At 37.9% G+C, this 25884-nt stretch overlaps 1 protein-coding gene across 2 annotated transcripts in view; it reads right to left on the reverse strand.

Annotated features, from left to right (window-relative positions):
- EPC2 (enhancer of polycomb homolog 2) overlaps positions 1-25884 on the reverse strand; it is a 127960-nt gene that overhangs the window by 28409 nt on the left and 73667 nt on the right. For both annotated transcript variants that reach the window (XM_027561240.1, XM_027561247.1), the window contains exons 3-4: positions 12960-13105; positions 5383-5589 (exon numbers count right to left, since the gene is read on the reverse strand). In XM_027561240.1, coding sequence (XP_027417041.1) covers positions 5383-5589; positions 12960-13105 — 353 coding nt within the window. The remainder of the gene's footprint in view (positions 1-5382; positions 5590-12959; positions 13106-25884) is intronic.

The following is a 25884-nucleotide window of genomic DNA, read 5'->3' on the forward strand; positions in this document are numbered from 1 at the left end:
TAACCAGGCAGCAGCTGCACCTTATGATTGAAAAAAAATGAACATAACCAAGAGCAAATATTAAAGTACAAAATACTTGAATACTTTAGTATTGATCTCTGTAAAAAGTATTACACATGTCTTCTATCCTCAAAAGGCTTAAAGTCTAAGAATGAAAGAAATGTAAGTCCCAAAGATAAATAACAGCAGCTGAAGAAAAAGTGCACCAGCACCTTTTCCAGCTGTCCTCCTCCTCACTCCATGTTCCACTTGGACTCTGCACTTCTGCCCCTTCCTACTCATTCATCTCCTGCTCTCTCGAGGCCCAAATAAGTAGCTTCCCTAAGTTTTCTTTACCCCACTCCTGCCCTTTCTTCTACTTTTACCTTTTACTGTGAAATAATTTGATTTACAAAAAAGCTACAAAAATAGTATAAAAAATTCCCATATTATCTTCATCCACATTCCCCAAAGGTTAATATGTTGTATTTGCTTTATGTATCTCTATGATGTATATACACATTGTTACAGACTGAACATTTGCATCTCCTGAAAATTCGTATGTTGAAATCCTAACCATCCAATGTGATTTTTATTTGGAGGTGAGGGCTTTGTGAGTCCTCATGAATGGATCAGTGCCCTTATAAAAGAGACCCCAGAGAACTCTCTTGCCCCTTCTGCCATGTGAGGACACAGCAAAAGGACCATCCGTGAAACAAGAAGCGGGCCCTCAATAGACACCGAGTCTGATAATACCTGGATCTTGGACTTCCCAACTTCCAGAACTGAGAAATAAATATTCATTGTTTAAGCCACCCAGTCTATGTATTTTTGTTACAATAGCACAAATGGACTATGACACACATACATGTATGTATATAAACACATACATACATAACTTATTAGCAAGAGTATTTTTAAATATTTTTCAAGTTGAAGATATAATGCCTTCATCCCCTAAACACTTTAATGTATATTTTCTAAGAATAATGACAGTCTCTTATACAATCTCAGTAACATTATCAAAATCAGGAAATTAACTGATATAAAAACTATTATCTAATTTATAGACTCTCCTCATATTTCACCAATTGACCCACTAATGTCCTTCACAACTAGAAATACAACAGTTAGTATATAGATTTCCTATATTTATATAATGTTGCTATAAAGGTCATTGGTGGGAAATAATAATTTTTATTATTAAAATTTATTATTAATAAAAAATTCTTTGCCAGTCTAGGATCTGATTCAGGATTAAAATTGAATTTAGCTGTCATGTCTCTTTGGCTGTTGTGCAGTTGCTCAGTTGTGTCCGACTGCGACTCCATGGACTGTAGCACACCAGGTTCCCCTGTCCTTCACTATCTCATAGAGTTTGCTCAAACTCATGTCCATTGAGTCAGTGATGCCATCTAACTATCTCATCTCTGTCACCTCCTTCTTATCCTGCCTTCAATCTCTCCCAGCGTTAGGGTCTTTTCTAATGAGTTGGCTCTTCAAAACAGATGGCCAAAGTACTGGAGCTTCAGTTTCATCATCAGTCCTTTCAATGAATATTCAGGGTTGAATTCCTTTAGGATTGACTGGTTTGACCTCCTTGCTAGCCAAGAGTCTCTCAAGAGTCTTCTCCAACACCACAGTTAAAAAGCATCAATTCTTTGGCGCTCAGCTTTCTTTATGGTCCATGTCTCTTTAATCTTCTATAAGTTGGAATACTTACTCTGACTTTCTATCGTGATCATGACCTTGACAGTTTTGAAGTGTAGAAGCCATTTATTTTTTGTAGAATGTTCGTTAATTTGGGTTTCTTTGATGTTTTTCCACATTTAAATTGGGGTTGTGAACTTTTGGTATGACCATTACAGAAGTGAAACTGTGTCCCTTGCTCATCATGCCAGGAGCTAAATGATACCTATTTGTCGGATTACTGCTGATGTTAACTTTGATCACTCGATTAAGATGGTGCTTGCCAGGTTTCTCTAGTCAAATTACTATTTTTCTTTTCTTTTTTTAATTAAAAAGTACACTATGGGACTTTATATAATCAAATTTCCCCCATCAGTTTATCATCCGTTACTTCTAACTTTTGCCAGAGACAATGGTAGTTGCCAAATGAACACCATCATTTCACTGACATTTGTAAGTTGGAAATCTATGGTAAAGAAAAGCATTCTCTTTTATCTATCATCCATCCATACATTTATATCAGTATGGATGCATGGGTTACTTTATGAGTTATAATCCATTACTCTCCTTATTGTGACACACAAACTTCCCCAGATGTGATCAGCAGAGTCACTCTAATTTAAGCTGGCTCCTGAGGCTTTCTGACACAGCTCCAACATTCTTTCATCACATTTTTATATTCTGGCAAAGCAGAATGTTCCAAATTTACCTGTATGCTTTCCTAGTACCAGACCTGAAATCAACCATTTTTTTTTTAAGGAGCCCTGGTTTCCTTAAAACAGTATTTTTACATGCTACTCTAGTTGCTTCTATATGGGAAATCCTGGAGGAGTCTGGTGGGCTCCAGTCCATGGATCACAAAGAGTCAGACACAACTTAGCGACTAAACAACAACAAAATACCAGCTACATAGCTTCTTCCCTTTCAGATAACTTCTTCGTGAATTTTTGGAGTCTTATGTAATCTGGGCCTCGTTCACTATTCATCTCTGTCAAAACCAGATCTTGAGGTTTCCTCACGGTTTTAGAACAGTTACATTTCTGTCTCTTGGCTTGAAGACCATTTCTAACATTGTCTTCACAAGAAGGCTAAATGGTGGTGGGCCAGCAGCGGGGGAGGAGGAACTGTGGTTTATAACCTGACCAACTCAGGCAGTCATGATTTTAGCTTTATGTAAGGTACTAGGTTGATGGAGAAGGAAATGGCAAACCACTCCAGTACCCTTGCCTGGAAAACCCCATGGACAGAGGAGCCTCGTGGACTATAGTCCACTAATTGCTTCTAGACGCTCTAAGTGAACAGAGCTAGGAAATAAGCCTATAATACATTTATGTACATCAACAAGCACAGATTTATATCTATTTCTAGCTGCAGCAATATTAAAATCTGTAAGTTCATAGTGACATCTTTTCTGTGCTTTTAAGATTGTCTACTTCCTATATTCAAATTTACTCATTCCCTTTACCCTTCTCCACAACCAACTCTGTTTAGAGCAAATTCCTGTCTTCCTATTCCAGTTAAATATTACAGTTTTGATCAACTGCCAAATCTCTAGGGAAGCAGTTCTCAAACTGCTATAATTTATAGTTAACTATAGATCTTTGTAAACCAAGGCTAATTCACAAGTGATTGTTATGTGCAGCCAGACTGAGAAGCACCACCCTGGAAGTTTGTTCTCCTGCCTATCTTGCTTCACCTGGGCCACACAGGAGGAGAGAACGAAGGCACACATGTTAACAGTTTTACCTGTGGGTTAAACACAGAAATGTATACGCTGATTCAAGCCTTCCCAGTCAGTGCATTCAGACACGCCGGCACCTTAACACCATCTCACTTAAGAATGTCCTAAAGCACTTAAGCACTCACAAACTAAACATTAGTTTAATGTTTAAAATTAAGTTCTAGACTTCTAAGCAAATATTTCAGAAGTCCTTTACTCTAGCCTTTGCAGCAGCTATTTATATAGCTACCCCCTCTGGAATGTTTTTAAGTTTGTGGGAATAGGAAAGGAAGCAGAGAACCTCTGTGAACTAGTATTCATTTTTTGCATATCCCAGTGCCCAACCACCTCTTGAACACCTAGGGTACTCATTCTCGACTGCTTTCCCAATTTTCTCATTTTAAAACTCAGACATTTCCAAGAAACAATAGTATATGTGAAGGGGAATAGTCTCTGGTCCCACAACTAAAGACAGAGAAATAAAAAGACCATTGAAAAAGAAAATGTACCATGCTAGAGATGAATAAGAAAATAACAGATAAGAGGAAGGGTAGGAATCACAGCGTCAGGAAAATGCTGGCCTAGTTATTATACAATGGAGAAATGCCTAAACACAGGAACTTGTTTCTAGCAATTCGCAAAATGTGCTGGTTAGAAAACAGTGATTTAACTTATGTAAGAATAAAACACATTTAAGTATTAGGAATATTGTTTTTTTATGTCAATAATACTGCTATTTTAAGTATTCATGCTTATCCATTAAAAGAAACCCAACAGTACTTTTCCTTCAAAATATATTGCTGTTTTGCAATACATCTGAACCAATTATATTTCTCTTAAAAATTGGAAATTTAGATTTTTCAATAATTCAGATAAACCTCTCCTTCCTCATATCTAAATTTATAAAACCTTACTGTATTTACAAATTTATCTCATATAGTCTTTTCTAAACAAGGCATTAATCTTCATGAAATATCTAATATCTCCGTAGCCAAAAACCAAAACACCAAATTGAAAACTCAGTCTGGGTTAGGGAAGGTCATCTACATTTGGGAAATCCAAGAAATAGTTATAAAAACTAGTTGTTAAGCAGAAGAGTTTCCCCTAAAATATACTTTCCCTGGCAGCTGTTATGCTTCACAGCTGTTATATTAACAGCTGACAAGGACAAGCACTCCATGTTTGGAGAAACAGGAATCCAGAGAAAACGCTGGACCTCCAATTACAATTCCTTCCGTTTTTTACGTCTGCATGTTCCTAATATTCTACAACGTTACAGAATGTGTTACTGCGTCTGGTGTTTATTATTATGAGAAGTGGAAGACAGTGACTACCCCCTCTAAAATAACGTTTTCTTCTTTACCGTATCATTTCACAGCATGAGACCCAGTTTCTCTTAGAATTCTGGCTCATCTTGCTTGTGAAAGCTAGGTGAGGACAAGTTTGTCAATTTGAAATCTGACACAACTGACAGTTCAGAAAAGGGGAAAAAGATTTTGCCGTCTTACTGTCTTACTTGTGACTGTTAGCAGAACAGGCTTGAAAATGAACCTTTACCAACTTCCCATGACCCCACAGGAGTTAGAGGGAGTAAAGTCCTTTTTTACATTCATGATTTAGAATATGGTTTCAAAGGAACTCTTAAGCTTCCAAATAGAAGATACGTATAGAATGTACAGCTTACTGAAGAACTCAAAACTCCTGTTTCCTCATAACATGAATTTCCTCATATCACTTCAACTGCAAGCCTAAAATGATGTAATCAATAGATTTATAAAGCTCATCGGTATTAAATAAACATTAAACAAACATTGCAAACAACTGGAGGATAGAGGTTACTGAAGAGCAGGCTTTCTAATATAAAGTTCAACAATGTCATTAGCGTCACTTTATGTCCAAATTACTCAAAATTACTCAAGCTATAGGCAGAAAAAAAAAGTATTGGTCTTAAATACTATCTAGGTACATTCAGTTAAACCTAATTTGCATATTACCTTTCGAGTTTGCATTTTTTCTGTTCTCCTCCGAAAGGCAACATAAGGGTCATTGTTGGTAGAGCCATCTCTTTTCTCTTGTTTTATCTGAGGAATGAGGGATGGTCCCCTGCAGTTTTTACGTTTTCTCACCCAGTAGTCATATACAGCTTTAATAAGGTAATCATCTTCGTTTAGCAGCAGTTTTGCTTCTTGAAGTGTTACAAGCTAAATAAAAAATAAAAACTGTCATTAATTACAATCCTTGGGGAAAACATTTAAAGATTAAACTTTGTCTACAGGAAAAAAATGTGGTCAGTCTAACAGTTATGATCAGGTATCATGATGGCAAAAAGCACAATTCAATTCAATCTAACAAAGAATTTATTAGTAAGATTTACCAAAATTAGAAATTTGCCCTAAGAGGTAGTGAGTTCCACCACTTAAAATATTTAAGAAGCCTGAATTAATGAGAAGTCTACAGTAAGTCTTGAACTAGAGATATCCAGAGTCCTTCGAAATTCTGATACTCTGTGATTCCACACACTGGAGGACCTACTAGTCTTCGTCTACTAGCATCATTAAGCGTTTCTGTTTTTCAACAGAAAATAGAATTTACAGGTGGTTTCTTTTTACCTCCCTCCAAAATAAATGAATACTTTCTAATATATTGCTAACTGAATACACACATGACTTCTCTGAAATTGAAAAGGACAAACTAAGCATGTTTCCAGAATTTTCAACACTATACAATCTTGAATTTTTTGTACCAGTCACATACAAAACAATTTCTCTACAAAGCTGATTAAATACTAGAGAATCCTTATTCTCAATATTCATCTTTCTGATGACAATGTCATGTCTGGGACAGTGGCATCTCAGAGATCTCTCTCTCCTTTATCAATGCAGCCAACATATGTTGACATTATCTCAAAAGTAAAGTTTGTAAAAATTTGCTTGGTCACATCTGTTTCCCTGCTCTTTGCGAAGATCACAGAGGCTAACAAGATGGATTAGGGGTTACAAAGATCCATTTGTAGTGAAGCTTAGAAAAATATTATGGAGTTTTAGGGCTGTGAATGCCTACTGAAGTAGTGGTACCCCAATCTTTTTACTTTTATTACTTTAGAGATGAAGATTCATTTTCAAAACAAACTGAAATATCTCCTAAAACTTGGAAATGGGGGGGAAATATCACTGAAATTTTAAGATCAGCATACTAATCAATTTGGTGGTTGTATTAATTCATTTGAAGAAAGTATGACTTACAAAACGTATTTTTAATATGATCTGATTTCTCATATTGGTATTACTTGATGCAATAAATGTAACAATCATTTGGACAATGATCATTTGGACTTTTAGTCCTATGATGGTGACTACTAGAGCTAATTAGTTGGTTTCTTATTATAATTTGGCTGCCAAGATGGTGTGACTACAGGAAGAGACTACACTGACAATATCAACTCAAGTATTCCAGTCCGTGTGACAGTTACTTTTAGTGCAATACAATTATAAATGGCCATTGTTTGGTTTATTCAGTCTCAGTGGAGTCAGCTTAAGTGCATCTGAGAGACTGAGTAACATGGTCTCTAAAGAGGACAGCCAGAGCCTGAAACATGAGACCAAACCAAAAGAACGAATATTTTCCAAACATCAGCCTGAAGTGAACAGTCTCCCACTGTTGAAGTTCTGTGGAATGATGATGCATACTTTCAAAGTCTATAAGGACGGTGGAAGAATAAGAACAGAGCTTTCTGGATCTAACAAAATTCCACCACATGCTTGGGGCTTCGTAGCATAACTGGTAGCTCTGGGGACCAAGGGGAACAGTGCTGTGACATTGCATGTGCTTCAACTCTGGTCATTCTGCTTCTGATAAAATTTTATAACCTTCACTGATTAAATCAAGAACTTAATCTAATCCTGGAGTGGGGAGGAACATAATCTCTTTCCATCAACCCGAAGAATCATGGTGAATTGCCGATACAGTGTTATCAAAATAACACTGCTTCCTATCTTTCTGCAAGAGATGTCAGGAGATTAAAACAATGCCTCAGATTTTCTTCTCTTGGTGCTTCTTGCTCCTGCTAGAAATGTCCTGCCTGGTGGTTAAGCGCCCTCTTTATAGCTGAGGTAACAAGAACCCAATACACAGTTTAAACATCCTGACATTACTTTTCTGGGTTAACTGTATTTTCTCAGTCAACTGCTGTTTTCATATTGTTATATCGACTGAGCGACTGAACTCGACTGATGACCAACTTTTATTTTATTGGATAATTTTGGTTTTACTCATTCTGTAAAAATTAGCTTTAGTTATTCTAGGGCAACCAGTATCAGTGCCTCTCTACTATCATGGTGACAACATTAAATTTAACTGGCAAGATCTATATACAGATAAAATAGCCACAAATTAAACCACATGATTGAAAATCCACAAAAACAGAATCCCACTACTTTTATATCCTAAGATAAAAGTTCTGCCATTTAGCACTTCACCCACTAGAAAGCAGTGGAAACTACTATTTAATTGGCAAAGGGATCTGTGATAAATTTATGATTTCCAAGACAGCTCTGACTTACTTGACTTACTTATTTTGAGGGTAAGGGATGGGAGATAAAAATTATTCTTCTTTTAGACTGAATACTCATTGGAAGGACTGATGCTGAAGCTCCAATACTCTGGCCACCTGATGCGAAGAGCCGACTCATTGGAAAAGAGCCTGATGCTGGGAAAGATTGAGGGCAGGAGGAGAAGGGGGCGACAGAGGATGAGATGGTTGGATGGCATCGTCAACTCAATGGACATAAGTGAGCAAACTCAGGGAGAGAGTGCAGGACAGGGAAGCCTGGCGTGCTGCAGTCCATGAGGTTGCAAAGAGTCAGACACAACCGAGTGACTGAAAAACAACAGACTGCAACTAGCTCCATGAGAACAAAGATCATTTACTTTGCTTACATACAAAACTCAGCCTTCCCTGGTAGCTCAATGGTAAAGAGTCCGCCTACAATAAAGGAGATGCAGGGGACACAGGTTCGAACCCTGGGTAGGGAAGATCCCCTGGAGGAGGAAATGGCAACCCAATCCATTATTCTTGCCTGGAAAATTCCAGGACAGAGGAACCTGGCAGGCTACAGTCCATGGGGTGGCAGTCAGTCAGACATGACTGAGCATGCACACATATACAAAATTCATGGTTTAGAAATTTCAATAAATGCATAAATTTAATATTTAATACACAAATGAATAAAACACATGTAAAAATTAATGCTTTTACATATAAAATAGCCAGTTAAGCAGTAAGTCCAACATTACTATATCAACTACCCAACAGTCCAATAACAAGTCTCAGTCCATCATTTGTGCTATCGGTTGTGGGTAAGATAACAAAGTAAACTTTAAGACAAATCCAGTACCTAAAGAAACTGACAATATGGGAATTAATGTAAGAGACACAAATTAATAAGAGAACAACGTAAGAACTTCAGAACTGAGTATTAGTGCATGCCAGGCTTCCCTTGCCTTCACTCTCATCCCTGAGTTTGCTCAAATTCATATCCATTGAGTCGGTGATGCCATCCAACCATTTCATCCTCGGTCATTCACTTCTCCTCCTGCCTTAAATCTTTCCCAGGAATCAGGGTCTTTTCCAGTGAGTCAGCTTTTCACATCAGGTGGCCAAAGTATTGGAGCGTCAGCTTCAACATCAGTCCTTCCAATGAATATTCAGGGTTGATTTCCTTTAGGACTGACTGGTTTAATCTCCTTGCTGTCCAAGGGACCCTCAAGAATCCTTTTCAACAACATAGTTTGAAAGCATCAGTTCTTTAGCACTCAGCCTTCTTTGTGGTCCAACTCTCACATCTGTACATGACTACTGGAAAAATCATAGCTTTGACTATATGGACCTTTGTCGGCAAAGTGATGTCTCTGCTTTTTAATATGCTGTCTAGGCTGTTCATAGCTTTTCTTCCAAGGAGCAAGCGTCTTTTAATTTCATGGCTGCAGTCACCATCTGCAGTGATTTTGGAGCCCAAGAAAATAAAGTCTGTCACTGTTTCATTGCTTTCCCATCTATTTGCCATGAAATGATGGGATGGGATGCCATGATCTTAGTTTCTTGAATGTTGAGTTTCAAGCCTGCTTTTCCACTCTCTTCTTTCACCCTCATCAACAGGCTCTTTAGTTTCTCTTCACCTTCTGCCATTAGAGTGGTATCATCTGCATAGCTGAGGTTGTTGTTACTTCTCCCAGCAATCTTGACTCTAGATTGTGCTTCATTCAGTCTGGCATTCCACATGATGTACTCTGCATAGAAGTTAAATAAGCAAGATGACGATATACAGCCTTGATGCACTCCCTTCCAAATTTTGAACCAGTCTGTTGTTCCATGTCCAGTTCTCACTATTGCTTCTTGACCTGCATACAGGTTTCTCAAGAGGCAGGTAAGGTGATCTGGTATTTCCGTCTCTTTAAGAATTTTCCACATTTTGTTGTGATCCAAACAGTCAAAGGCTTTAGCCTAGTCACTGAAGCAGAAGTAGATATTTTTCTGGAATTCCCTTGCTTTTTCTATGATCCAATGGACGTTGACAACTTACTACTGGTTCCTCTGTCTTTTCTAAATCTGTACATCTAGAAATTCCCAGTTCACATACTGTTGAAGCCTAGTTTGAAGGATTAGGAGCATTACCTTGTTAGCATGTGGAATGAGTGTAATTTGAAAATGTAACTGTGATTTAAAAAAAAGCCAAAAAACAGAAGGTGGTAGTTTATTGAGAAAGACAGGCTCAAGTGAAAGGGCTCTTTTGGAAATAGGGCCCCTTGGCACATTTTTGGGCAAAAAGAAAAAGACTGAAGAAATGAGAGAAGAAATCATTGAAGATTGAGTATTCAAGGAACACACAGGTGCACAACAAAGAGTCAGAAATTTAGCAACTAAAGATAAGGGGTTTTAAAAACCCACAAGATCCTAAATTTTGGGAGTCACTGAAGAGAGAATGAATATAGTATAAGATCATCTGAAGTTAAGAGATTAAGTTTTAGAAAGATTAAACTTAAGGGTCTGTGGGTCTAGATGGAGAATCCATAAGGCAGCACAAGATGAGAAAAAAGAATATCCTGGGGCTTAAGAAAGAGGTCAAGGCTAAAGGCATACGTATTTTATAATACACACAAAACTCCGCAATGAGGTGATTAACCCCCAAATAATCAGGATATGAATACCAAGAACAAAATTTTATGAAACCTTAATGTTCACAGCAGTTGAATGAAAAGGGAGCCAGTAAAATAAAGTTAGAAGAAATGGTCATAAAAAATCATTAAGGAAACCAAAAGGAAATGATCTATATTTGAAAGACCAAAGGTGATGACAGTTTTAAGAAATGAGAGCTCAAATAAGACAAAAGGATGGGGGCTGAAAATAATCACGGATGCTGGCAACAGTAGTTTTCAATAACTTCATTGCAACAGTATCCACAGAATAGTGGCAGCAGAAGCTTTTGCCTCAGTCCATCTTTTATGTCTTTCTCTACCAATCTAATACCAGTTTAACCATAAACTTGATTCCTTGCCCTGGACTCTGGTATTATACTGCCTTGCAAAATAAGCAAATAAAGAAACCCATGAATTCCCAGATCAGACACTTGGAATAAGGTCTGGCTTTTGCTTGGTTCTATTTAATCTCTGGTTCTATTAATAAGACCAACTTTTTATTCCTATGGCAAAACCTTCACCTTCATCTTCTTTGCAGAAAGTAGATACTATTATGCTCTGAGAACCTAGTCAATTGTTTTATGGCCTGGAAATTTGCATGTGAGCAAAGAGAACTGAAATAGGATGATGCTGATTATCGTTGTTGGTCAGTCGCTCAGGCATGTCCGACTCTTTGCAACCCCATGAACTGCAGCAAGCCAGGCTTCCTTGTTCTTTACCATCTTCTGGAGTTTGTTCAAACTCATGTCCATTGAGTTGGTGATACTGATTATAGTGGATAGTTAATTGCATTGTTGACATGTTTTTTGTTTATCCTGTACTCACTTAGATGGTAAGTTCACAAAGGAAAAGCCTCTATCACTTGTCTTATTCACTTGAACATTAAATAAATATTACTAACTGAATGAAAGAAAGCAAACTACAGAAAAAACAGCTGCAAGCTTCTGATGACATAATTTCAGCCACCATGAGAATTTCTGAGCAATCATGGAAAACAGTAGAAATAACACAAGTCTGATCAAGCCTAGGATTGCTAGGAAAATTTACACATAAAGAAGAAAAACTGAAACTATATCTGATGCCAGTGATCAAAATCCTAGGAAAACTGTGAGGACTAATTATAATGACTTTCACCTTGATGATTAAAACAAATTTCCAATAAGAAAAGACAACCTCTCAAAAATACAAGTAGAATTATTTTTCATAGAGGAGATCTTTTACTATACAAAACCTATTAATAATTCAGTCAAAATAATCCATCTTTTCTTTTTCTTTTTTTTAAAATTTTTATACAATTAAGTTGAATTTTATAAAATTCAGTTTTAATGCATTTTTTGGGTTAGTATACTTCATATTACTTTCCATCAAAATGAGTTGTGGGGAGACTGATAGGCTAAATATGCAGTGAAGTCATTCTACAATGGATAAGTGTGGGAAATGTTCTGAAGAGCTGGTAATACCTCAGGGATTTAAAGGACTAACTTGGAAGTCGGGAGAAAATAATGAATTTGTATAGTTAAACAAGTGAAAAGTTTTAACAGTCTAGTGTAAAAAGCTTATTTATATTAGTAACTTCTTACTGCATTAATAAAAATTAGCATATTAATATACCACATAGGCACAGCAACTATTACTTTTATTTTTAAAATTTAACTGTAATATCAATACATGCTCATTATAATAAATTTGGAAAACAAAGAAAAAGAACATAAAAATCACCAATAATTCCAGTACCTAAATATAACCATTGCTGGCATTTTGTTGCACATTCTTATTTTCTATGCACATGTAGAAATGCTTTAAACAAACCTTAGAGTTTTCCACTTTAGCAATTCTCTGTTCTGTTTTTACAGTCCTTGTATCATGTATAGAATGTTCCACTAAAGAAAATTCCTTTTTTTGTAAATAATTCTTTCACTTAAAATTTTCTATGTTATATAAATAAGCAAAACTAAAATAATCTTAAATGGTAAAAGCACCTTAATACAAATCTGAGCAACTTTATTGATATGAGATGACTACCAATGCAACTCAACTGAGCAAATTTAGTTACTGAAGTGTCAAAAAGACAGTTCTATGAAAAGGATCAAGAAGATATTATAACAATGTAACTAGTATTATTTTTATATCCAAACAAGAAAAAAGTCAGAACTGTACTTTTCATACTCTTATTCAAAGACAGTATGCTTAAGTATTTCTTGAACTGTCAAGGAATATTGTAAATAGAAATTAAAGGATCTTAGGAAAAGAAATTCAAGAGACAGTAAAATAATATAAATGACAGTAAAATGTAATATACTTAGGTCTAAATAAAATGCAAAATAAAACTGCTAATTAGATGAAATGTTAAGACAAGAGACATTTTTACAAGGTACAGTACCTGATTCGAACTGGCTTTTTCAAGTCTGTCAATCATAATTTCAAATTGCAAAGGCTTAATTTCCATCTTTCTGTTAAGTCTATTTAATAAGGTCTCATCTTCTGAGTCCATATCATAATCTGGTTGTTCATTGTCTAGATTAAAGGCTAGAAAAGAAAAAAAAAATCTTCAAACTCAGGAGAAATCATGGAGTTATATAGTGTTTATATTTGACCACAGAATACTCCCAAAGTATATAAAGCACTGACCAGAGTTCATAAGCAGACATAAAAAAATTGGTTTTAGAGATTTAGCTGAAAATAAATTTTAATTCATATATGATTTAAAGTTTAACAGAACACTAAAATAGCAACTAGAATTTTTTATTTTAAAAACAAAGGGTCACAAATATATATTAAAACATAAAAATAACAAATATATTAAAAAAGATAATACTTATTCTCATGGTAGTTTGGCAGCATAATCAGAAGTTATGGAACAAAATTAACAATCCAGAAATAAATTCAAGTACAAAATATATGATGAGAATGGCATTTCAAATCATTGGAAATAAAACAGACTTAAAAAAAAAAGAGGCACTCACGTGACAAACTAATTTTCTTTAAAAAAAATTTTTTTAACATGTGCAACATTATAGATGGATCTGAGGCACTATGCTAAATGAAATAAGTATAAGAAAGACAAATAATGTATGATTTCACTTTTATGTGGAACCTAAAAAAACCCCAAACTCATAGAAAGAGATCAGACTTGTGGTTACCAGAGGCAGAGGGTGGGATGAGGAGGAAACAGAAGGTAGAGGAGCATGAAAGATAAGGAAAAATTGCTAGGAAATTAAAATTTTCAAAATTTCACTTTTGGGGGTACAGTTTCTTCTCTTGGCTGTTAGGTTTTATCACCCATTAACAAAGAGAACAACCAATATGGCAGGTTATTAAGAGTTATTGCTTGAAATATTCTTAGTGATGTGTGCAATAAATTTGCTATTTCAAATGAAATCATCTTTAAGGATTGTCTAGCTCTGAGAAGCTGAATTCTAAATTTGGCCAGAAATTCATTTCTGGGCCCCTGAAGTCAACTGCTTCTTTTTATGAACTGACAACAATCAGGATGAGGTACTCACTAACATTTAGAACAGACCCCCACAATTTTGAATGGACCCCATGAACAGTATGATAAGGCAAAAAGATATGACATTGTAGATGAGAGCGCAGGTCTGTAGGTGTCCAATATGCTACTGGGGAAGAGGGAAGAAACAGCTCCATAAAGAATGAAGAAGCTTCCAGTATCGTGCATTGAACCTGGACTGGCGACTCGTTTCATACATGATATTATACATGTTACAATGGTACAGAGAGGGAGGAGGGAGGAGGGTTCAGGATGGGGAACACATGTATACCTGTGGCGGATTCATGTTGATATATGGCAAAACCAATATAATATTGTAAAGTTAAAAAATTAAATTAAATTAAAATGTCAAAAAAAAAAAAGCAAAAACAACGCCCAGTTGTGGATGTGTCTAGTGGTGAAAGTAAAGTCTGATGCTCTAAGGAACAATACTGCATAGGAACCTGGAATGTTAGGTCAATGAATCAAGGTAAACTGGACGTGGTTAAGCAGGAGAGGGAAAGAGTAAACACTGACGTTTTAGAAATCAGTGAAGTAAAGTGAGCTGGAATGGGTGAATTTAATTCAAATGACTATTATACCTACTACTGTGGGCAAGAATCCCTTAGAAGAAACGGAGTAGCCCTCACAGTCAACAAAAGAGTCCAAAATGCGGTACTTGGGCGCAATCTCAGAAACGACAGAATGATCTCCTTTGATTCCAGCAAACCATTCAACATCACAGTAATCCAAGTCTATGCTCCCAACTACTAATGCCAAAGAAACAAAAGTAGAACACTTCTAGAACTAACACCAAAGACATTCTTTTCATCACAGAGGATTGGAATGCAAAAGTAGGAAGTCAAGAGATACTTGCAGTAACAGGCAAGTTTGGCCTTGGCGTACAAAATGAAGTACGGCAAAGGCTAACAGAGTTTTGCGAAGAGATGCACTGGTCATAGCAAACACCCTCTTCGAACCACAAAAGAGATGACTCTACACATGGACATCACTAGATGGTCAATACAGAAATCTGCTCTAATTCAGGCTCTTAATGAAGATAAAGTATAGAATAGGCAAGAACTTTATTAACAGTATAAATTTTGAAAAGCCTTTGAGGTTTGAAAAATCTCTAGCACATCCTATATCCCTCCTCATAATGAAGTCTCAAAACCACATTTTCCCAAGCCAGTGAAATATTTTTGTATCTTTTATAAATCCACTCCATTAACTTAAGGTATGTAGACCATGAAATTATGACAACTGGTTGGACTGTTATCTTTAGATATGAAAGACTAGTTATATTATGTACATGGAATTAATAAAATTGCCTTAATAGTGTTTTTCCACTGATTTCTCTGCCTAACTTGAGATAGTTAGAAAAATAGGTATTTAGAATGAAACCAGGAGTCATCAAAGTAACTGTTAGCCAAATCTCAATCATCTGTGACTGCTTTCCCACTACAAGATCAGAATTTAAAGACTTCCCTGGTGGTCCAGTAAATTCTGACTCTGTGCTTCCAATACAAGGGGCACAGGTTCAATCCCTGGTTGGCAAACTATGATCCTGCCACAGGGTGCATCCAGAAAGAAACAAGAGCAGAATTTAGAATGTGTGACAGATCAGATGGCCTGAAAAGCCAGAAATGTGTATTATCTGTCCCTGTACACAAAGTTTACCAACGTTTGGGGTAAACTCTACATATGTTGGCACTGACCGACTAAAAAACTTTCCTGATTATTCAGGACACATGGTCAGACCCACTCCTTATCCAGAACTGAGAAACTAAAGTTCTTTCTGGCTCCATGCCATCTTTTCTCTCAAATTTTCAAAGCCATGGAATGTGAGAATCAGACGAAATATGTCATTCAATCTACCTCATTTCAGAGATGAAAATTTATTCCTAGAGAAGTTCTCAGGTCACGTCTCTCAGTGGCAGAAGCCGTCCTCAACTTCTTGAACCTACACTCAATCCTGACCTCAGGAGTCCCGAAACATGAATGTTCTGTATGGTGAGGGAGTCATATTAGAAAGTGAGCTTTTTAGGGACTTCCCTGGTGGTCGGTCCAGTAGTTAAGAATCCACCTTCCAATGCAGGGGATGTGGGTTCAATCCCTGGCCAGGAAACTAAGATCCCACATGCCCCAGAACGGCTAACCCAGCACCACAACTACTGAAGCCCAAGAGCTCTGCAGCCTGTGCTCCACAAGAAGCCCGCACACTGCAACTAGAGAAAGCGCCCACACTACAGTGAAGACCCTGTGCACTGCAGTGAAGACAGAGCACAGCTAAGATAAAAAAAGAACTTTTTTTTTTTTAAAGAAAGCTTTTTCAAAAGGTCTAAATTGTTGGGAATCTCCTCCTTGAATTGAACTGGCAACCACCTCCAGTTGAACTTTCTATTCTTTTAATTTATTCCAACTCTAATGCAAGTCAGAATGAAGAACGTGATAAAATGAAACATAAGCAGTGTACAGAATGAGACTCAGCAGGTAAGGAATTCCACCTGCAATGCAGGAGACCCGAGTTTGATCCCTGGGTAGGGAATATTCCCTGGAGGAGGAATTGGCAATCCACTCCAGTATTCTTGCCTGGAAAATCCCATGAACAGAGAGGAGCCTGGTGGGCTATAGTCCATGGGGGGTCACAAAGAGTCAGAAACGAGTCAGTTAGCACCTAAACAGACATCAGATTCATTATATTCTCTGCAGCCAAGATGGAGAAGCTCTATACAGTCAGCAAAAACGACCTGGAGCTGACTGTGGCCCAGATGATCAGCTCCTTACTACAAAATTCAGACTTAAGTTGCAGAAAGTAGAGAAAACCAATAGATCATTCAGATGTGACCTAAATCAAATCCTCTATGATTACACAGTAGAGGTGGCAAACAGATCCAAGGGATTAGATATGGTAGACAGAGTGAATGAAGAACTATGGATGGAGGTTTGTAACACTGCATAGGAGGCAGTGACCAAAATCATCCCAAACAAACAGAAATGCGAGAAGGTAAAATGGTTGTCAGAGGAAGCTTACAAATAGCCGAGAGAAGAAGAGACGTGAAAGGCACAGGAGAAAGGGAAAGATATCCAACTGAATGCAAAATTCCAGAGAACAGCAAGTAGAGATAAGAAAGCCTTAAGTAAACAATGCAAATAAATAGAGAAAAACAACGGAATGGGAAAGACTAGACTCTCAAAGAAAATTAGAGATACCAAGGGAACATTTCACGCAAAGACAGGCACAATGAAGGAAAGAAAGGGCAAGGACTTAACAAAAGCAGAAGAGATTAAGAAGTGGTGGCAAGAATACACGGAAGAACTACACAAAAAAGGTCTTCATGACCAGGATAACCACGATGGTATGGTAACTCACCTACAGCCAAACATCCTGGAGTATGAGGTCAAGTGGGCCTTAGGAAGCATCACTACAAGCAAAGCTAGTGGAAGTGATGGAATTCCAGCTGAGCTATTTCAAATCCTAAAAGATGATGCTGTGAAAGTGTGACACTCAATATGCCAGAAAATTTGGAAAACTCAGCAGTTGCCTCAGGACTCGAAAAGGTCAGTTTTCATTCCAATCCCAAAGAAAGGCAACGCCAAAGAATGTTCCAACTACCACACAATTGCACTCATCTCACATGCTAGTAAAGTAATGCTCAAAATTCTCCAAGCCAGGCTTCAACAGTATGAGAACTGTGAACTTCCAGATGTTCAAGCTGGATTTAGAAAAGGCAGAGGAACCAGAGATCAAATTGCCAACATCTGTTGGATCACCGAAAAAGCAAGGGAATTCCAGAAAAATATCTACTTCTGCTTCATTGACTAGGCTAAAAGCCTTTGACTGTGTGGATCACAACAAACTGGAAAATTCCTAAAGAGATGGGAATACCAGACCACCTTACTTACCTCCTGAGAAATCTGTATGTAGATCAACAGTGAGAACTGGACATGGAACAACTAACTGATTCAAAATGGAGAAAGGAGCATATCAAGGCTGGATACTGTCACTCTGCTTATTTAATGTCTATGCAGAGCACATCATGTGAAATGCCCAGGCTGGATGAAGCACAAGCTGGAATCAAAATTGCCAGAAGAAACATCAACAACCTCAGATATGCTGATGATATCACTCTAAAAGCAGAAAGCAAAGCGGAACTAGAGAGCCTCTTCATGAGGGTGAAAAAGCTGGCTTAAAACTCAACACTCAAGAAAACTAAGATCATGAAATCTGGTCCCATCATTTAATGGCAAATAGATGGGGAAAATGTACAAAGAGCGGCAGATTTTATTTTCTTGGGCTCCTAAATCACTGTGGACAATGACTGCTTGCTCCTTGGAAGAAAAGCTATAACAAAACTAGACAGGGTATGAAATAGCAGAGACAGCACTTTGCTGACAAAGGCCCATGTAGTCAAAGCTGTGTGTGTTAGTCGCTCAGTTGTGTCTGACTCTTTGCAACACCATGGACTGTAGCCCACCAGGCTCCTCTGTCCACGGAATTCTCCAGGCAAGAATACTGGAGTGGGTTGCTACTTCCTTCTCCAGGGGATCTTCCCGACCCACAGATTGAACCCTGGTCTCCTGCATTGCAAGTGGATGCTTTACAGTCTTCTGCATTCCAAGTGGATGCTTTACCGTCTGAGCTACTAGGGAAGCCCATAGTCAAAGCCGGTTACTGGTTTTTCCAGTAGTCATGGAGAGTTGGACCATAAAGACAGCTGAGTGCCAAAAACTTGATGCTTTCAAACTATGGTGCTGGAGAAGACTCGAGAGTCCCCTGGACAGCAAGATCTTTTTACCAGTCAATCCTAAAGGAAAACAACACTGAATATTCATTGGAAGGACTGATGCTGAAGCTGAAGCACCAATACTTGGGTCACTTGATGTGAAGAGCTGACTCACTGGAAAAGACCCTGATGCTGGGAAAGACTGAGGACAGGAGAAGGGTCAGCAGAGGATGAGATGGTTGGATGGCATCACTGACTCAACAGACATGAGTTTGAGCAAACTCTGAAAGATATCTGAAAGATAGTGGAGGACAGAGGAACCTGGAGTGCTGCAGTCCATGGGGGTCACAAAAAGTTGGACACAACTGAGCGACTGAACAACAACCATAGTTTCACTTTCATTAACACTATGAAAACTATACACATCTCTGCTATAACATGATATGAGTTTCTAAAAAAAAAAATCCTCTATATGTACAACTGTACATCAACAATAACAGGCTTATGTAAAGTCCATATAACTTATCAGAATCCAAAGAAACCATAAACATTTTAACAGATGGTCATGTAAGTGACTTAGAATAGCTGGCTACTACCTCAGTTCAGTTCAGTTCAGTTCAGTCGCTCAGTCATGTCCGACTCTTTGCGACCCCATGAATTGCAGCATGCCAGGCCTCCCTGTCCGTCACCAACTCCCGGAATTCACCCAAACTCATGTCCATTGAGTCAGTGATGCCATCCAGCCGTCTCATCCTCTGTTGTCCCCTTCTCCTCCTGCCCCCAATCTCTCCCAGCATCAGAGTCTTTTCCAATGAGTCAACTCTTCGCATCAGGTGGCCAAAGTATTTGAGTTTCAGCTTTAGCATCACTCCTTCCAAAGAACACCTGGGACTGATTTCCTTTAGAATGGACTGGTTGGATCTCCTTGCAGTCCAAGGGACTCTCAAGAGTCTTCTCCAACACCACAGTTCAAAAGCATCAGTGCTTCAGCACTCAGCTCTCTTCACAGTCTAACTCTCACATCCATACATGACCACTGGAAAAACCATAGCCTTGACTGGATGGACCTTTGTTGGCAAAGTAATATCTCTGCTTTTTAATACGCTATCTAGGCTGGTTATAGCTTTTCTTCCAAGGAGCAAGTGTCTTTTAATTTCATGGCTGCAATCATCATCTGCCATGATTTTGGAGCCCAAGAAAATAAAGTCTGTCACTGTTTCCATTGTTTCCCCATCTACTGGCCATGAAGTGATGGGATTAGATGCATGACCGTCATTTTTAAATGTTGAGTTTTAAGCCAACTTTTTCACTTTCCTATTTCATTTTCAACCAGAGGCTCTTTAGTTCCTCTTCACTTTCTGCCATAAAGGTTGTGTCATCTGCATATCTGAGGTTATTGATATTTCTCCCAATAATCTTGACTCCAGCTTGTGCTTCATCCAGCCTGACATTTCACATGAAGTATTCTGAATAGAAGTTAAATAAGCAGGGTGACAATACACTGCCTTGACATACTCCTTTCCCAATTTGGAGCCAGTCCATTGTTCCATATCTGGTTCTAACTGTTGTTTCTTGACCTGCATAGAGATTTCTCAGAAGGCAGGTAAGGTGGTCTGGTGTTCCCATCTCTTGAAGAATTTTCCAGTTTGTTGTGATCCACACAGTCAAAGGCTTTGGCATAGTCAATAAAGCAGATGTTTTTCTGGAATTCTCTTGCTTTTTCTACGATCCTGGTAGCTTATGGACTTCCCTGGTGGCTCAGTTGGTAAAGCGCCTGTCTACAATGAAGGAGACCTGGGTTCGATCCCTGGGTCAGGAAGATTCCCTGGAGAAGGAAATGGCAACCCACTCTAGTACTCTTGCCTAGAAAATCCCATGGATGGAGGAGCCTGGTGTCCATGGGGTCACAAAGAGTTGGACACGACTGAGCAACCTGACTTTTTCACTTTCATTTTCTATGATCCAATGGATGTTGGCAATTTTTTCTCTTGTTCCTCTGCCTTTTCTAAATCCAGCTTGAATATCTGGAAGTTCTTGGTTCTCGTAATGTTGAAGCCTAGCTTGTAGAATTTTGAGAATTACTTTGCTAGTGTGTGAGATGAGTGCAATTGAGTGGTAGTTTGAATATTCTTTGGCATTGCTCTTCTTTGGGAGTGGAATGAAAACTGACCTTTTCGAGTCCTGTGGCAACTGCTGAGTTTTCCAAATTTTCTGGCATATTGAGTGCTGCACTTTCACAGCATCATCTTTTAGGATTTGAAATAGCTCAGCTGGAATTCCACCACTTTCACTAGCTTTGTTTGTAGTGATGCTTCCTAAGGCCCACTTGACTTCTAATTGGAGGATGTCTGGCTCTAGATGAGTGTGATCACACCATTGTGGTCATGTGGGTCATTAAGATCTTTTTTTGTATAATTCCCAGTTTTATATTATATAATTATAGAATTTTCACTTAAAGGGCTTTTTTTTGGGGATGGGCATGGCAAGATAAAGTACTTTCATTTTTTAATGTGGTAAAATACATGTAAGGGAGAATTTTTTATTTTCTTAACCAGTTTTAAGCATATAGCTTAGTGATATTAAGTACACTCACAATGCTATGCAACCATCACCATCATCCATCTCTAGAAGCACCGGAAGGGTTTCATAATTTCCTACTACTATTTCTTGCTCAAGCTGCCAAAAACATGAAGCAACTTAGAAAGGCAGAAAGCGAAGAGAAACTCAAGAGCCTCTTGAAAGTAAAAAAGGAGATGAAAGAGCCAGCTTAAAACCCCAAATTCAAAAAACTAAGATCATAGGATCCAGTCCCACTACTTTAAGGCAAACAGATGGGGTAAAAATGGAAAAAGTGACAATACTTGATTTTGGGGGGGCTCCAAAATTACTGCGGATGGTGACTACAGTCATGAAGTTAAAAGAGCTTCCTCCTTGGAAAAAAAGCTATGACAAACCTAGACAAAATATGAAAAAGCAGAGATCACTACGCTGACAAAGGTCCATATAGTCAAAGCTATGGTTTTTCCAGTAATCATGTATGGGTATTAGAGCTGGACCACAAAGAAGGCTGAGAGTTGAAGAACTGATGCTTTCGAATTATGGTGCTAGAGAAGACTCTTGAGCGTTCCTTGGACAGCAAGGAGATCAAATCGGTCAATCCTAAACGAAATCAGTCCTGAATATTCTTTGGAAGGACTGATGCTGCAGTTGAAACTCCAATACTTTGGTCACCTGATGTGAAGAGTTAACTCACTGGAAAAGATCCTGATGCTGGGAAAGATCGAGGGGAGGAGGAAAAGCAGGGGACAGAGGATGAAACAGTTGGATGGCATCACCAACTCAATGGATAGGAGTTTGAGTAAACTCTGGGAAATAGTGAAGGACAGGGAAGTGTGGCGTGCAGCAGCCCATAGGGTAGCAAAGAGTCCAACATGACTGAGCAACCAACCAAGTACTGTGTAGAAATAATACCTATTTCCTACACATACCAGAGAAATAGTTTACAGAGTGAATCAACAGATGTTTGTAAAACATATAAAATCCTGGTTTAGCATGAATTCAACTTATTAAGTGTTTATTTAATGGGTCAGGTAGAAAGCTAGGTATAATAACCAGAGATAAACAGAGGAATCTCTGTCCACAGTTCCTCATTTTGAGTATGAAAATATTACACTTGTAAACACTCCTGTATACAAAAAGAACTTCCTGTCTCTCAAGGTTTTCCTCCCAAACACACATATCTGGTGGTCAATGCTTAAACATTGTTTCTGTGGGTATGTTTTTTAAAAAGTCATTATTTTATTTCTCCTGCAGTATGTCCCAAGTCTCACCCACATCTGGTTAGTTCCAAAATTATTCAACCTCAAAACTGGTCCAGCAACACAGCTGCCTGAAGATGAGCCTGGGAACTGTCAGAGACCTGCTGAGGTGTTGTAGGGCATGGGCCATGTCCAGAGATGGAAATGTGGAAAGCAGTCCCTTCCAGTACCACTCAGCTCCATTTTTGCCAAGCACCTTGCTCAGACAGGACTCAGAACATTGTTTGCCTTAACAAAGTATTATGCTCCATCTTTGAATTACATGACCATTGCCCTGCTGCTGCTGCTAAGTCGCTTCAGTTGTGTCCGACTCTGTGCGACCCCATAGACGGCAGCCCACCAGGCTCCCCCGTCCCTGGGATTCTCCAGGCAAGAACACTGGAGTGGGTTGCCATTCCCTTCTCCAATGCATGAAAGGGAAAAGTGAAAGTGAAGTCACTCAGTCGTGTCCGATTCTTAGCGACCCCATGGACTGCAGCCTACCAGGCTCCTCCGTCCATGGGATTTTCCAGGCAAGAGTACTGGAGTGGGTTGCCATTGACCATTGCCCAGTGAATGTCTTTTCTGTCCTCTGATTTAGAAGAGGGGTATGGCTGTATGTCCTGCTTCTTTTGGATACTTATAGTAAAGAGGCTAACTTGTGTACATATTTCTGAATTTTAGTTCTTTGGAAGGGATTTACACCACTGATGGATAGCATGTGCTTATTTCCATTTCAAATGAGTAAACCCTTTTAAAACAAGCTTGGCCGTATCCCTCATGTTCTTCTTTTCCTACCAGAAATAATAATTACCGGGTTATATGGCTCTAGGAAATAAAGAGAAAAAAGGCCATACTGCTATTAAAAAAAAACAGTGACCAGAGAATACACTACCAATATTCACAAATACATCATATACTGAGAAATCTGAAAACGAATTGTGAAGGAGATGGACACATCTCATATATTATCTGCTAACAGGCTCAATGACGCAGTCTGGACTAAAAGATTAGGACTGTACCCTACCATATTTGGGCATGCTTATTCAGAAAACATCATTAATATGAAGATTCCCTGAAGAAGCACTATACACTGGTCAACTAGGTACATATCCTCACTTTCAACAACTTGGAGAACACCCTACAGATATGAAGACTAGAAGGCTCTGCGTTTCTTCTTTCCACAGAGCACAGAGTACTGGGGATCTTGTAAAACAATGGGTAAACTAGGGTCGTCTGTCTGGTCTACAGTACATCTGATAATAAGCTCGTATGCACCAAATCGTAATGAGAAACTGCACTGTGCTTATCAATAAGCACCAACATTTGGTAAACTCCCAAGTCTCACTCCACACAGTCCCTGAGCCCCTGGCAAAAGGGGCTTTTGCAAAAGGCAAAAGCTGACTCCTAAGAAGAAAATTTACAAAAGCAGTCAAAAAATTTACAAGAAAGGAATAGGGATACTCAGATTGTTTCCTGAGTCCCCCTCTCCCAATTTTAAAAATCTATGGCAACTTGTCAAGAGGAAAACTAGAATAAACAAACATATGCTCGGAGATCTAGATGCCAATTAGCTTTATGACTCAAGTCATATAGTAGTTACTCTTTGCTGGTAAAAATCTTAAAAAGTAATAGTTTCTAAGGGGAGACGTAGACCAGAACCCAGATGTTTAATCACATAATTACATAACTAAATGGTTACCCAAGCAATATTTCATAAAGTAAATATTTCAGCGTCATAAAATCTGGGTAATTTTCATTTTTACAGGTTTTTTTTTTTTTTTTTTAGTACATTTTGACCACCAGGGTTATATTTAAAAGCAAGACCAAAAAAATTTACAAATAACAAAAGCTACATGATATCTAGATCTAATACATCAGAAAAATGAGGTTAAAAATGGTGGTGAGTTGAGCACAGGTTTCAGGATCTCAACTCATAGAGCTCAGTGATTCTTCCACTATAACTATAATAAAAAGCTCCTTCATGGTCAAAAGGAGATAAATTAAAAGACTGTTTTCTGTTCAGCCATGGACTTAAATGCTTAAAATAATACATTACAAGCATTTAATAGCAAACAATAAAAAGATTTATTTACAAATAAATGCAAGTTGACTACCATGCATGTCAAACAAGTTATTGTGGGCCCAGTGCACCAGGCACTCAAGGATTTGTTAAAAACAAACATTAAAAATTAAAATAAAAACAAACTCTTATAAGACTTCCCCATTTAAAGTTATTTTACATTATGAAAAATTTCAACAGTTACTTATGAATTATTGATACTTTTTTAATGTTAAAAGAAGCAATATTATACAAAGCTCCTATTTTCATCCATGTTTCAAATTTTCTGAATGCTTATTTCTGGACTATTTGTCAATATCCAATCCCTCTGATGCAAGCAATAAAGTAAGACAGAAGGACCAGTACACCTTATTTTGTAAAGGTTCGTCTTTTAACAGTAACACTTGTAAGAGTGTCATTCACTTAAAAACTCTGATCTATCTCTTCCTCCAGCTCTGCATTTCCTTTCCTATACAATTTCCAAAATTATGTTTTTTAATCCACTGAATCCAGTAACAACAAACACTGACTGTACAACATGTGTAACAGGCTCCCTTCTAAATTAAGATAGATAACAATACCATAAAACACGGGATAAGTGATGAAAGGTAATTCCAGACTGAGAGAGTAGGAGGAAAAAAGCGAATATGCTTAACTACAAAATATATTGATTATCAATGATGAGTTTGGCTAGTAGGCTAGATGATTACAAAGCACTTTCAAACAGTAGGACAAAAATTCAAAACCATATGACCACTGAAGTTGTAAGCATATATATAAAATGAACATATGAAGGGAAAAACATAGGCACAACACTCTTCAACATAAATTGCAGGAATATCTTTTTTGATCCGTCTCCCAGAATAATGAAAATAACAAAAATAAACAAATGGGATCTACTTAAACTCAAAAGCTTTTACACAGCAAAGGAAACAAACAAAATGAGAAGCTGACCTACAGACTGGTAGAAAATATTTTATGGATGTCCTTAAAAAAACAAAAATAGAGCTACCATATGACCCTGCAATCCCCACTCCTGGGCATATACTCAAAAAGAAAACATGATCTGAAAGAATACATGCACCTCAAAGTTCACTGCAGAACTGTTTATAACAGCAAAGATGGAAGCAAGCAAAATGTCCATCAACAGAGGGATGGGTAAAGAAGATGTAGTGCGTATATACAACTGAATATTACTCAGGCATTAAAAAGAACGAAATAATGCAATTTGC

The sequence above is a fragment of the Bos indicus x Bos taurus genome, chromosome 2, assembly GCF_003369695.1.
Source record: "Bos indicus x Bos taurus breed Angus x Brahman F1 hybrid chromosome 2, Bos_hybrid_MaternalHap_v2.0, whole genome shotgun sequence".
NCBI classification, from domain to species: Eukaryota; Metazoa; Chordata; class Mammalia; order Artiodactyla; family Bovidae; genus Bos; species Bos indicus x Bos taurus.